The sequence below is a fragment of the Adiantum capillus-veneris genome, chromosome 28 (genome assembly GCF_014529385.1).
Source record: "Adiantum capillus-veneris isolate H3 chromosome 28, ASM1452938v2, whole genome shotgun sequence".
In the NCBI taxonomy this organism is placed as follows: domain Eukaryota; kingdom Viridiplantae; phylum Streptophyta; class Polypodiopsida; order Polypodiales; family Pteridaceae; genus Adiantum; species Adiantum capillus-veneris.
The window spans coordinates 24,918,957-24,934,066 of record NC_140958.1 but is presented as its reverse complement, the minus strand read 5'-3'; the positions used below and the strand labels follow the sequence as shown (position 1 = coordinate 24,934,066).

The 15,110-nt window shown below is 40.7% G+C and overlaps 1 protein-coding gene across 1 annotated transcript in view; it reads right to left on the bottom strand.

The window, feature by feature from the left end:
• LOC147420191 (uncharacterized) overlaps window positions 1–15,110 on the bottom strand; it is a 53,921-nt gene that overhangs the window by 36,351 nt on the left and 2,460 nt on the right. Inside the window, exon 2 of the mRNA XM_086504928.1 lies at window positions 14,063–14,153. Within this exon, the coding sequence (XP_086361054.1) occupies window positions 14,063–14,096 (34 nt within the window). The 5' untranslated portion in view covers window positions 14,097–14,153. The remainder of the gene's footprint in view (window positions 1–14,062; window positions 14,154–15,110) is intronic.

The window sequence follows — 15,110 nt, the reverse complement described above, 5'->3', positions numbered from 1 at the left end:
CTGACCATGGAGGAGATTGATGAGATCGGCCAACGACAGATGTTGGATCTCCTATGATCTACCTATCCTAGCTAGCTGTTTTAGCCGTTTAGTCCACACCCAGCAGTTTAGGATTCCATAATATTTTATTTTTCATTTTGTCATCTTTTTGCTCTGACTTTGTATCAGATCCACCACATTGTAACTTTCTTGTCTCATAGGTCACTTTGGCCTTTCGAAGACGTTAATATAACATTTCATTTCATTTCTCTCTTTAATTTTTCTTTCTTTAATTTTAATTTCCTACACATACATTAATTCTCTCTCTCTCTCTCTCTCTCTCTCTCTCTCTCTCTCTCTCTCTCTCTCTCTCTCTCTCCCCTACACACACACACACAATGTAGAGAGAGAGAGGGGTTGGGGGGGAGGGGAGTGACATAATACCTGCGCAGCAAGTTTCGGCCAAGATTTGAGCAGGTGAAAATGGCCCCTACGCTCACGGGTTTCCCTTTTTTCCCCCAAATTTTTTTGCGTCGCAAACTACGTCGATATACCCGTGGAAATTTGCGTCAGTATACGCGTGGCAAATAACGCCTTTCCACGCGTATATCGACATGCATTGCGACGCGTATAACGACGCATATATCGACGTGCTCATGGCCGTCGATATATGATGCGTCGATATCTTCATGTTATGTTGTAGTGCACGTAACCCCAGGTAGATGATATTCAGAGTTCCAAATATGACATATCATAAAATAATATTCCATTATCTGCAAGCTCCTTGTGAGCTAACCAATAAATGCATGGAAAGCATCAAAAATCCCAACTATGCTCTCAACTAGTTGTAAGTCTATCTTGCTTGATGGATAAATATATGCACCATATCAAACATGATATCAACCATTAGCCTTCAAAAATAAACATGCATTGAATGAGATATATGCTCAAAATACCATATAGTTGGGTCGATGTCGTGGAAAACTAGGAGGAGATCTTTGCAACCTTAAGTCTGCATGTTGGAAATCATGTTGTATGAGGACCTCTTTCACCCGCTTACTTTGTGCACACACTTTAAACTCTTTAACTTTACCCTTGAAAGCCTCCACGAAATCATTACATTGCCTCCTCTTCCTCCTCCTTGTCTGCAATAGTACCCAACTCTGATAGATATTTTAGATGGTATCCACGACTGATCATTTGTAGTATAGCTATTAAAAATGGTAACATAGTCAATTGTAGTGCTAGGCCTTCAAGAGGTAGTCAAGGTGTACACTAGAACAGACAGTAGAGTTAACAAAAATATGAAAAAGAGAAGAGAGTTTTCAAAGGGAAGTAGAGTTACTCTAAGTAACATTTGGGTGGGAACATAGATACTAGATGGAGCCTTCACTTCAAGTTCTGAAATTCTTTGGTAAAAAATTAGTACGGTTTATGGCATTTACGCTTTGAAAGTGTGACATTGTATAATTTGAATAACAAAATTTTTGTTCTTCCTTAATTTCTCAACCAGTTTCGCTCTAAAATACAAATTTTCAATGTAATGTTAGCCTCTTCCTCATTGGTCAAGCACCACTCTCTCTCTAGAACTAAAAGGCCCGAAAGTGAGTCCCCAATTTTCTCGTAATATATGCAGGACCCAGGGATGGGAAAATCTAAAAAACTATCAAAGAAGATGTAGGAAATTATGGATTAGACTATGGAGAAAATGGAGACACTTCTCAACCAGACTACTCAAGAATGCCATGTATCCCATAGCAAAATCATGAAGTACGTATTTCACCAAGCAAAACAAAGTCTTTTGAAACTTTGGAATCTAGAGGTAGTGTTAGAGGCTACTAGGCTGAATTTTGATGCTAGGATAATGGATAGATTTGACCTAGACATTGGCACTATTAAAATCAATGGCAAGTATATATGTACAAGTCACATCAATAGCCCTCTTACGTGTGATGTAGATACCACTTCTCACCAAAGCAAACCATGCTCAAGTAATGAAGTTAATAGTTTTTTGGAAGAAGATGAGCAATCCAAGAAGAGACAAAAAAAGGGCGGCCAAGGAGTTCCAGTAGCAGCACTAGAATACAAGCCAGCATATAAGTTTGTAGCAAAAGCCATTAGTCTAAAGAACAACCCAGCGTATGTGTCTAAAAATTTGTTTGAAATGCTACTAGTCAAGATTAAGAATCATAAATTTTGTATCAACTTAATGACATTCTTGCACAATAGTCAAATCTAGCAAACTACAAAGGTAAAAATCCATAAGGTGTTTAAAGCATGGTATGCCTGGCACTCTCAATACTGCGCAACATGCATACCAGCTCATGTTAACATAGATAAATTCCAAAAGAAGGTCTTGGGAAAAGGGTTTGAAAATACTGAAACAAGTGAATAGGAAGCAACAAAGGGCCAACAAACAGAACAAGAGGATGTAGAGGAGGGAAATGAATTGGCAATAGTTACCACTAGAGAAAAAAGGATAGAAGCATATGCAGAGGACGGTACTTCTAGAGCTGGTGCAACTGGTGTCACATGAGCCACTAGTGAAAAATTTGAAGATAACAAATTTCTTCACACAGCTAAAGCTAAAGTGGAAAACATCAACAAACCATGTTGATGTTGACAAGAGAAAAGGCATTTTGACAGACAAGGCAATTGAATTTCCACATACCCCACGAGAGACGACTGTTGAAAAAGATAAGACTATTAAAAAGGAACAAGTTCCACCTACCAAGGGAAAAGACAGTGCACCTCAAACTTATATGGCCATGGTCACCCACAAGCCAATTCAACCAGATAGACTTGATAGGCTGCAGTAGCTGCAAAAGAAGCCCCTGCAAGGGAATTTGGTTATTCAAAAAGATGATATATCTCTAATGTCTTACCACACTCCTTTGTTAGTATATGAGAGCACCCAAAATGATGTAGAAACAGTATTAATGGATGCGTGGCTAATATCATGTTTGGGTGGAATACAGTTGTGAATGCTACGGGGAAAATGATGGAAGCCCAAGGCTATTTCTAGTATGGCACTAGTTGCCTTATAGACATAACTCCAAGAAACCAAGACTAAACTTGAAAAGTCTAAGAAGGAACTAGCTCAATTGAGACGTATGATTTTTGAGCATACAATCAACCAATAAAAATATGTAAGATTGATAGATACACAGCAAGAGGAGATAGGGACACTCAAAACCGACAACAGAATCTTGACAAAGGAAAAGAAGGCAATTGTTGAAACAAAGGAGGCACCAGAGGTGTTTTGAATGAAAAGAAAACTTCTCTAAAGTCACTACATGGATTCCATTCCACTTTGAAGAATTTCATCTCCAAAAAATATACCTATCAGTCCTTGGTGAATGTTTTTGATGTTGAAAGGAACCTCACTGTCAACATGGACGAACTATAGAGTTTGGTGGACTCCCTAAAGTCTAATTTGGAGGATAAACCTAAAAAGTACATAGCAACTCTGGTCAACCAAGCATTAATGTACTATTTGAAGAACCACAACCCAGATGAAGATGATGAAACTGAAGACGATAATGAAGACCAAGATGATGGAGTCGGAACAAGTCATCACACTGATGATGATGCTTATGATGATAATGATGACCAACTTCCAACACAAGGCTCAACAACTAGTGGGAATTAGACAAACATTTATAGCAGGTTAGAGGAGAGGAAGGATGGAGAAGCTAGGAATGAGCAACAACAAGGGGATCAGACTCCACCCAATCAGAATTAACAGGAAACCTAGCGAGGCATCAATCCATTGGACAACAAAGGTCAATAGATTAGCACAACATCAATTAAGGACTCAAATCAAAGATATGCTCGTCAAACTAAAAATTTCCAGAGGGGTCCTTGATCAGGAGGTAAAGATGCCATTGGAAAGCAATGCTACCAGTAGCAAAGGGCCAAAGACCAGGATGACCCTTAGAGAGTAAGAAATGAATCTCAGAATTCTTTTCCATCTAGTTTGAATCACTAGAAAGATGATGCAATGGGAGAATCACATTGTAATGAACGTCATAAAACTTGTATCCTCATGGGGTGCACTATTCAATACCCTCTATATAACGTGCATTCATAGGGTAATTACAAAACCTCCTTTTTACCATGTTTGAATGAATAAAATGGTCCCTTATTTTATGATATTTTTCCCCAAAAAAAATTAATGTATCTTGGTTAAATTGCCTAAAATTTTGCATTTTAAAACCCTTCTTGTTGAACTCATGTGGTATATTAACATGATTACATAGTGCACCCCCCGAGCTTGTACCAGATTCCCTAGTCCTAGTTATGCACTACCTGATAAAGAAGCAAAATTGCCTCGCTTCTTTCCAACCTTGTACCCAAAGTACATTGAGCCAATTGAGCAATATATATTAAGATAGCTAATGACCTAAGGGACTAGTATGTGAGAACCGCAATAGAATGGACCGCCTGGAAGGATGTCGTGAATGAAGTTGTGAAGAAGGACCAGGTGAATGAACTGCAAGATTCCTTGCAGACATTTTGATTGAATATGGGTCAGTGGTGCATACAAATTAGAGAGCTGATAAAGATCACTAATGAATTTCTTATGTTGATAGCTAAGGCCTCCACGCTTCTCAAAAAAGAACTAGCAAATAGGGTAGCCTCAGAACCCCAATACAGAGAAATGGTTGGAATCTTATTTGAGGCCAAAATCAAGATCAATCAACCACTTCATGAAATATGGATACACATAGCATCATATTTTCATAAGCTTGCCAGAGCCAGATTGACCACAGGGAGACACACTCTCTATGATGCTAACACAAAAAACTTGGAAGGCTATGACGCCATATGAGATGGAGATGAAGATTGTTTTCAAGGAGCAACTTAAGCAAGAAGCTCTTTATTGCCTCATCTAGAAGGAAAATGTTGTCTCTAGTGCTCAAGGGAATTTCAGTATTCCATGAGTTATCTGGAAACCTTCAAAGAAGAAGAGTCCATATAAAAGGAAGGTAATCAGGTGGAATGAAAAGCTTGAGCGTTATCGTAAAGATAACCGGTGTTTCAAGTGCGGCGAACAAGGGCATGCGTACCGCGCTTGTCCCCAAAAGAACAACCGCCAAGATCCTCCTAGAGCTTCTTTGGTTGAAATCCAAGAGGAGGAGATTCACCAAACTCACCACAAAGGATCTCCTCTATGCCATGCTTGGGGAAAGGTGAGAGAACATGATGCTTTTATTCTCTTTGACCCTGGTTCTACTCACAATTTCATATCTATGGAGTTAGCCACCAAGCTAGGCATACAATCCTACGAGATGGGAGATATCCTACCCGCAGACAGTGCCTTCAAGGGGCAAGAAGCTTCAGTCACTCCCTTAATCGGGAAATTGAGGCTTCATGTCCAAGGCTATGTGGACAAAGAGGACTTCTTTATCTCTCCTCTCAAGCATGAGGATGTAATCCTAGGGGCACCATGGTTTGACCGTCTGGCTGCCCATGTTAAATTTCCTGAAAGGAGAATCTCCTTTAAGTTCAGGGAAAAGGACATGTATATAGATGCTAGGGAGATGGGTAACACCATCCCCATTGTACATACACCAGCTGTCAACAAGTCAATAAAGAGCTCTATTTCCGTGTACATGATTTTTGTTAAAGATTCTCAAAATGAACCTAATGCTTTAGCAAAAGAAAATAAAAACAACCAAAAGGAATTAGAGTTGTCCAATTTTCTCAAGGGGTTTCAAGATGTCTTTATTGACGACATCCCTTGTGAGCTACCTCCTAAACGAGGTAATGACGACCATGCAATTGAACTTCTTCCAGGAAGTTCACCGCCTAACAAACCTCCTTATAGAGTTTCTCAAGCTCAACAAGAGGAGATTATGCGGCAAGTGCATGAGTTAATTGAGAAGGGCATGGTTAGGCCTAGCTCATCTCCATTTTGCTCACCTGTGCTATTAGTGCAAAAGAAAGACGGCACATATCGAATGTGTGTCGACTATAGAGCACTAAATAGGATCACTATCAAGAATAGGTTTCCCGTTCCACGGGTAGAAGACCTATTTGATAAGCTACAAGGATCGACCTACTTCAGTAGGATTGACCTAAAAAGTGGCTATCATCAAATAAGGATAGTTGATCAAGACATTGTAAAGACCGCATTTCGTACTACATTTGGTCTTTACGAATACATTGTCATGCCTTTTGGCTTGACTAATGCACCAGCCACATTTAACCGCTTGATGGAGAAGCTGTTCAGACCTCATCGAACCTTCACTGGAGTGTTCTTTGATGATATTATCGTCTACTCTAATTCATTAGAGGAACACAAGCAACACCTCCAGGTAATATTTCAAGTTTTAAGAGAGAATAAACTTTATGTTAATCGAAAGAAAAGTGAATTTTTCTTGCAAGAGATTCAATATTTAGGTCACATTATCTCACAAGATGGAATCCAAATGGATCCATCCAAGTTAGAGGTAATAAAAGGATGGCCTAAACCAAGGAATCTTCATGAACTAAGAAGCTTTATAGGTATGTGTGCATACTATAGACGCTTCATAGAAAAGTTCTCACAAATTGCGGGACCATTACATGACCTAACAAAGAAAAATGTTAGGTATACGTGGTCTGCTAAGGAGAACAATGCTTTCGAAAAGCTTAAAGAAAAGCTTATCTCTCAACCTGTGCTTACACTACCGGATCTCTCAAAACCATTTGAGGTCCAATGTGATGCTTGTGGTGATTGCCTTGGGGCTGTTTTGCTCCAAGAAGGGCACGCCATAGGCTATGAGAGTCGAAGGCTCGACCCTGTTGAGCAAGCTCTAGGCATATACGAAAAAGAACTCCTTGCAGTTCTACATGCCTTAGACTCATGGAAGCACTATTTATTGGGGACTCCTTTCATTCTGCGAACGGATCACCAAAGTCTTAAGTACTTCATGACGCAGACCAAGCTCTCCGACAAACAAATGAGGTGGGCAAATTTCCTTTCGCAATTTCATTTTCATATTGCTCACATTGCTGGCAAGCATAATCAAGTAGCCGGTGCACTCTCAAGACGACCGAGAGTGAATGCGGTTTCCATAGCAACTCACAATGATCTATCTTCAATGATAGATGAGTATGCTATTGATCCCGATTTTAGAGATGTGATTTCAGCCCTTGCATTAGGGAAGAAAGAAGAACCATTTACTTTACAAGATGGTTATCTTCTCTATGGCAATAGACTATGCGTTACTAACTCACTACGTGAGAAAGTAATGTATGAATCTCATGCTCCCCCATATGCGGGGCATAGAGGGATTCAGTCTACCCTAAAGGGAATTGAAACATATTTCTATTGGCCTACCATGAAAGTGAACATACATGAGTATGTTTCCAAATGTGTGGTATGTCAAAAGACAAAATTTGATAGAGGGAAGCAACTTGGATTGCTTCAACCCTTGCCAATCCCTAATTCACCGTGGGAGAGCATATCCATGGATTTTATCTTTGGATTGCCTAAGTCTATCCATGGGAATACGGGAATATGGACGATAGTAGACAGGTTTAGTAAACAAGCTCATTTTATACCTGTCAAAAAGACTATCAAAGCCCATCAAATGGCAACCCTCTTCATTTCACAAATTTTCAAGTACCATGGCTTGCCAATGTCCATAGTGTCGGATAGAGATCCTAGAATGACCAGTAATTTCTGGAAGGGTCTCTTTGAGAATTTAGGAACAAGGCTAAACTTCTCTTCGGCCTATCATCCACAAACTGATGGCCAAAGTGAAATAGCTAACCTAACTATTCTCGATCTACTAAAAGCCTATGTAACGGAAGTAGATCAAAGATCCCAATGGGAGAAGTACTTACCCTTAGTAGAGTATGCTTACAATAACACTGTACATACTTCTACAGGAAAAGCACCTTTCGAGGTAATTGAGGGAAGATCAAAAAGTCCCTTGCTACTTAAGGTACATGGGAAGATCTTCGCTGCAGATGAGTATAGCCGAGACCTACAAGAATCTTTCCAAAAGATTAAGGATGCTATCTCTATCGCACAGCAAAGGCAAAAGGCTGCTGCTGACAAGCACAGAAGAGCCCAAACCTTTAAAGAAAACGATTGGGTCTTGTTAAAGTTTCCCAAGGCTCGATTAAGGCACACGACGGGCAAGAATCCTACGGGCCACCAAAAGTACTATGCTAAACTAGCAAAAAGGTACTATGGTCCCTTCCAGATTCTTAGGCCAATCAATGAGATGGCCTATCAACTTAAGTTGCCCAATCATTGGCTCATACACAATGCTTTTCATGTGAGCCTATTAAAGCCTTACAAAGGAGAGCCACCTCAAGAACCAACTATTGAAGACCCACCGGAGATCGAGGACCACGAGGAGGTGCTGCAGCCCGAGTCCATTCTCCGACATGAAGACAAGGTATTAAGAGGCGGTAAGACTATCAGACGATATCTTATTAAGTTTAAGAATTATCCTTTTGAAGATGCTAGATGGATGCAAGGCATACAATTAAAGGATAACCTAAACCTTGTCAATGCTTACAATGCTTCCCAAGAGTAAGCAAATGTACAAAATGTTAAAAATGAACAAAAAATTTTTGTCTTATAAGACTCTCTTTTTCTTGATTTGTGCACAAAAATGAAGTAGTATGCATGCTTAGATCAAGTTTGTGGAGACGACGTCTCCCAAACACCAAGTAGAGCTTGTCACTCTACTATGGAAGACTGATAGGACTAATGTGCAGACATGCTTGCGGCAGCCTCAGGCTCTCAAGCGCCAAATGGACTAGTCATCCATTATGGAATGATGTCGTAGGGTAACATAGGGATCCTCTACCCGCTAAGAAAAGGACTCATGCATATGCTTTATCTTCTCTACACCATAGTCGAGGACGACTATGATTTCAAGAGAGAGGTAATGTCATAATAATCAATATCTAATTCTCCTAAATGATTTTCTCATATTAAACTGATCATTTAATGTGGGGAAGTGCCAAGGGAGAAAAAGCTAGAATATTGGTTAAGTTAGCAGACCGGCCACAGTAGGGATCCAAAGGAGGGAGAATAGGGATCCAAAGGGGGGGCCATCTGCAAAAGAGCCATGTGAAACAATGGGCCAAAAAGACCCTAAGGTTTAGCCCATTAAGACTTCCAAAATGCTAAGGTTCCAAAATTCAAAGGTTGTGTCCAAAGGTCAACCCTAGGGAAAATTGGATGCTTAGTGTGTGCCCAAAAAGTCTTTCTACATCCCTACATGGGAGGGGGCGAGCCCCAAAGCTAGGGGATGAGAGAGAAAGCCACACACACACACACAGGCTCCCTTTACACAAAGGGAATGAGGGACACATGTCAGCTCCCTAGGCCAGATGCCCACAAGGTGTGCCCAATTCCTATTGGAAGACCCTTGAAGTGGACCAATGAGAATTAAGCTAGAGTAAATCTAGTTTAATTAATTTAAAAACATTTAATAAAAGAAACCAATGAGAAATAAGTCTCCTAGAAGACTATTGGGCAGTCTCCCAAAGGGTCCAATGAGCATTCAGGAGCCCCATGGCTTGCCTGATTCCTATTGGCCAGGAGGCAAAGGGGTCCAATGAGAGTTTAGTTTAATTATTTAATTACCTAAAGCTCTCACAAAAGGGGAAAGGGGGACACATGTCAGAAGGCTATCACTTATGCTGCTTAATTCCTATTGGCTTGACCTGGGGAGGTCCAATGAGGCAAAGGCTAGACTTATTTAGCAGCTAGGGCTCGCCCAAGAGAGAGGGGGGGCTGATTTTTGCTTGGCATTGACACTCACACTCTCACACTTGACCATGTGTGAAGGGAAAAGACTCTATCTCCTCCCAAGCTTTAATGGAGAGCTCATCACCTACTCCAAGCTTGTGAGATAGAAGCCTACATCAACACTCTCTTGGCATGTGGATGCAAATCCAACCAAGAGCCAAGCTTCAATGCATGCTCATCTTCTCTACCAAGCTAATTACTAAGCTAAGCTATGCTAATATGAGTGATTATGTGAGGAGATGTACTTCTTTCTCGTAAGATACTTCTTTTTCCTCTCAATCTACTCTCATACCCTGCTAGCTCTCACCATCTTCGAAGGTGTGTGAGGTCTTGGGTCTGAGAACGGGGATAATTCAAGTTGTGTTTGATTAAGTGTTTTGCTTGGTGTATGAAGCTTCCATCTTCATTGCACTAGCTAGTCTTGAAGGAACACAAAGAATTGTATTGTACAATGTCTCTCTTGATGGGAGAAACCATAATACAAAGCCTTTTGGAGGGGGGACCGGCTCCATGCAAATCCGGTCCTCAACTGTTGTCAATAGCTTAATATCTCTCTCTTTTGAAAGTATTGTCGATGCTATCTAACTAGGTGTTATGCTTTTTGTTGCTCTCTCCACCCAAGCACTCTTGTAATTCTCATTAGGAATCTATTCTAATGAAATGCCCACTATGTTCATGCTAATTTCCGCTACACATAAGATTTTAGGCCATTAAATGTTACATAGACTTTGGCTCATATTGTTGTACCCTAGTTATACTAATTTGAATACATATTTAAGTTCAAGTTTCCATTTTAGTTCCACTCTTATAATTCATTTCAATGTTTGTTCTAATTCTTCTTGTCTAATATGAGCTAACTCTAACTCACCAACTTGGAATAGCTATCACAAGTGATGAGCTCATTCCAAAGGCCTTTGGAGGGATCAAAGGGAGCCTATTTTGGTTCCATCTTGTTGACTCACTTGGACACACCACTATGTGTGTGTGTGTGTGTGTGTGTGTGTGTGTGTGTGTGTGTGTGTGTGTGTGTGTGTGTGTGTGTGTGTGTGTGTAGTAGTATTAAATTGAATACATATACACAAAAGAACATGACGTTCAAAAGACAATAGGCGTTAGGTGACTAGGCAAGGATTAGTACAAAAATGACTCAGTCTTTGATTCATTAATGTACAACATAATAAGAATGAGGTATCATTTTAATGATTTTATACAAAAATAGCAGAGTTGTTGAGGTCATCCTAGTTGAATCATCAAGGGTCTTCAGAGTCGGACTGCAGCACGCTAAACCTTTTAAAGTCTAGAATTATCACTTGCATCCATATAACCAAGACAACACATTTGCTAGACTTGGCTATGTATGGCAAGCTTCAAAGAACATATCAATTGTTATCCATGTCCAACTTAAAAATTATTAGACTAGCTATTGTTGTGGGGGGAAAGGGGGAGGCATGAGAGACGGGTATTGTGTGAAAGGAAGCAAAGTATGGTGTGAAGGGATACAAGCAAAGTATGACGATTGAGTAGGATATGAAGCTGGAGTTAGGGAAGCAGGAGAAGGCAAAGTTTTCTCTCTCCCCCTCTTTGTACTAAGCTCAAAAGGGCTCTCTCTCCCTCTCTAGACTAAGCTCAAAAGGACTCTCACACTTAACCTCATCAAAGGAGTAGGGTCTATACCTCTCTCGCTTGACAAGCAAAGGGGAGGAGAGAAGTGAAGTGTGTGAGGAGGATTCGAAGGGGAAGCAGGGGAAAGTTTGCTCAAGCTATGAATCTCTCTCTCTCTCTCTCTCTCTCTCTCTCTCTCTCTCTCTCTCTCTCTCTCTCTCTCTCTCTCTCTCTCTCTCTCTCTCTCTCTCTCTCTCTCTCTCTCTCTCTCTCTCAATTTGGGGGGGGAGGATATGAAGTGGAAGCGGGGAATCTCTCTCTCTTTTCTCTCAACTTAGTTAATTATGTGAACAAGAAGGGCTTGGCTATTCTCTCTTTCTTGTTTGGGGAAGCAAGCCATCAAGGAGGGCTCAAATTAAGCTTGTTCTCTCTCTCGACTCTGTGAAGCATACTAGGAGGAAGAAACAAAGGAGAAGAAGTACAGGTAGTCAATTTCTCTTTACCAAGGCAAAGGAGCACTAGCTTTTAAGTTCTAATAGATGCCATACTAAAGTGGAGAAGCTTTTAAGGTGTAACTAGGGTTAAATTTTTCTCTCTCACGTAGATTTTTGGGAGGATTAAGCTCTCACAAGCTCGATAATTTCTCTAGCATTCACTGCCATTAATGGCCATCATTTGTAATTAAATTCCGCTTTGGTTAACCATTGGCATCTTATGCTTTGGAACTAAGGTGATCCCTCAATTCTTTTGTCAAGGCTTGGTTTTTTAGTAGCCTTTTTAGAAGCTTCTGTCACACTCTGCTCCAAAGCATGCTTCTTATTTGTCTGGGTTGCTATTTTAGTCAAGGCCAACGTTTGGCTTTTCTTTCTTTCTGGTCATGCTAATCTCAGGTCGACATTTTTGGCATTCCAATGGTCTGGTACACATGTGATCCAGTAAAGTTACTACCATATATACCATGCTTTGAAGAGATGTTGGGTCTTGACTTTTGCTGTTTTTGTGACTACTGTGATGCAAAATCAAGCTCAACATTATAGGGAATCTATTGTTCAGTTATCTGGCTAGTAAAGTATGTTTGAAACTTTTATTAGCCAAGTAGGTCGGGTTGTTCTTCAAGCTGATGGCTTCAACAAAAAACTTGTATACTTCTTTCTGCTCCAATGCTGACACTAGGATCCTTTGTCCACCTAACTTTTGCTTCTCTCTAAATTTGAGTGCTTCATTCAAGAAACTATTGATTGCATCAATAGTTTCTTGACACATCTACACTCACGATCAATGGTTGAAATACCTAGTTAACTGCTTCTTTAATTTGTCACATCTTCAAACTACCTTTCAATCAGAAAGCACAACCCTACGTTGTTGATGCAATAATTAACTGAGTATTTTGGCCATTGATTGTGATTGTAGCTATGTCAACATTAAATGTTCTATGTCCTATTCTATGATGGCCATGTTGTTGGGATCTTTGATGCCTCCTTGATCTTTGTAATGCCCCGATTCTAGAGTGATTCCTTCTCGCTGTCTTTGAAGGCATACTTGCTTGTGGCTTAATATGAAATGGATATTTGGGATTGTTCTTTTGCTAAGCCCTCTATCATTTCTTGTATGAATTGTTATTGTCCTTCTTGGAAAAGATGCAATTGACTCACGATTGAGCCTCAATCAAGCACTCATTGCATAGTGATTCTCATCTGACTTATGAACATTGAATACTCCACGCTTTGTGCACCTCAAGAAAACAACATCTTTTATTGATATGGCAATCATGCATTGGTTGTTTCTCATAATGATTAATGGTGGGAACCCAAAATATATGTGAATTAATGTCGTCCTAATGATTGTTAGTTACTCTTTAGTTACTTCAAAACTCATTTGGACATCTAGTGTCTGAGATTGATTGAGTGATCTTCATACCATTCTTTGGTTGAATAGTGTGGTTGACTCTGACCACTTTAGAGCTTACTAAGAATAAGTCTAATGGAGGGTTTTTAGAGTCAAATGATTTAGTTACCTTACATATTGGTACTCGAGGCTCTATTGGAGTTGAATAATATAGCCTCTCGACATTGATTGTGGGAGACCGGCCGCCCAAGGGCCATCCCAATTAGACATTTGATCACGCAAAAATAGGGATCCATACAGTAGGTTTCCAAACCGCAAGCCGTTGCATGTAGAGGATATAGATGAGTCTCTCTCTCTCTCTCTCTCTCTCTCTCTCTCTCTCTCTCTCTCTCTCTCTCTCTCTCTCTCTCTCTCATGCCTCTTCGCCTCCCACTCGAAGGCTCTTCAGCTTTTGTAGGCGAGAGCAGCTCCCCCTCACCAAACCCATCTCTTCTCGAGTGCGCTAGGTTCTTTTGGTGCCATGTGGACTGTGTGAATCCTCTTCATCGCAATAGAAAAGTATAGATAGTTTTCTCTCCATGCCCAACTTCAACATCTCTCTCTCTCTCTCTCTCTCTCTCTCTCTCTCTCTCTCTCTCTCTCTCTCTCTTTTCAAAGTGCACATGCATGGTGTTTAGTTTTTCTACACCAATGGCCATTCAATGGATGTAGTGCTAAAAAAAACCTTGGTTTACTACTATAATCCCACCTACAAACTTAAAATCTACCTCTACGTTTAGAATTTTAAGGCGAGAAAACTTACAAAATTCAGACGATTTAGTGTAAAAGACTTTAAATACAAAATTTTCCATGTTTAGCATCGCTTACCCCCAGGAAGTCTCTTGCACATGCACATGGGCATTCTTGGGTTTGCTTACGCCTTGTCAAAAGCATCGAAGGTGTTCAAGAGTTGTAATAGCTGCAAAAAAATCTCTACGTGGTCACACTCTCTCCCTCATTCCACTCAAATGTCAGTGAATTTGCAAGAGCATAATGGCGCCGGGGGGGAGGGGGGCAATGACATTTTGTTCAAATCAATCTCAAAACAATGGGAATGGTGACAAAATGGTGGTGGCTCCATACATAAAACCGTCGCTTTTTAGCTAGTGGTGGGTGCATGTGCCCCTTTGACTGCCTCTTCATCTATCTCCCCCATTCACCTCCTAACCATGTTCATGTCCTTGGCTTGTTGTGTTAAGTTGGCATAAGTTCTTGGCCTCGTCTTTTCTACTTTTCACCCCCTCTGCCTATTGTGTGTCCATTTTCCAACTCACCACCTCTGCTCCCCTATTGGCAACCACGTGGAAAGTCTAAATAAGGCTTGCCATAATAGATGATCTCTCTCTCTCTCTCTCTCTCTCTCTCTCTCTCTCTCTCTCTCTCTCTCTCTCTCTCTCTCTCTCTCTCTCTCTCTCTCTCTCTCTCTCTCTACCCATTCTCTCAACAACAACAAAAAGAAAAATTGTCTCCAAACAATCACAAAAATTACATGAAACTGCCTGCAGGTGACCATCTTTGTGGTTGCGGGCTACTCCCTTCCTCTCACGGCAACAAATTGCTCCCTCCTCTTGACTTCTGCAAGTTGTACCCCTCCACTCAGGTGGCAATGGCAAGGAGCATCCTCTCTCTCTCTCTCTCTCTCTCTCTCTCTCTCTCTCTCTCTCTCTCTCTCTCTCTCTCTCTCTGTGTGTGTGTGTGTGTGTGTGTGTGTGTTAGAGCCTACCATAGTCTCTCTTTGTCATCTCTCCACTTTGTATGGTTGACATCCAGCAAGCTCTTTCTTGAGTATTCAATACCCCTAGCCACGTGTTCACCTCCCACGCTCCTCCACGTTGCTTGTTTGTCTCCCACACGTCATGCCAAGAAGCTCGAAATG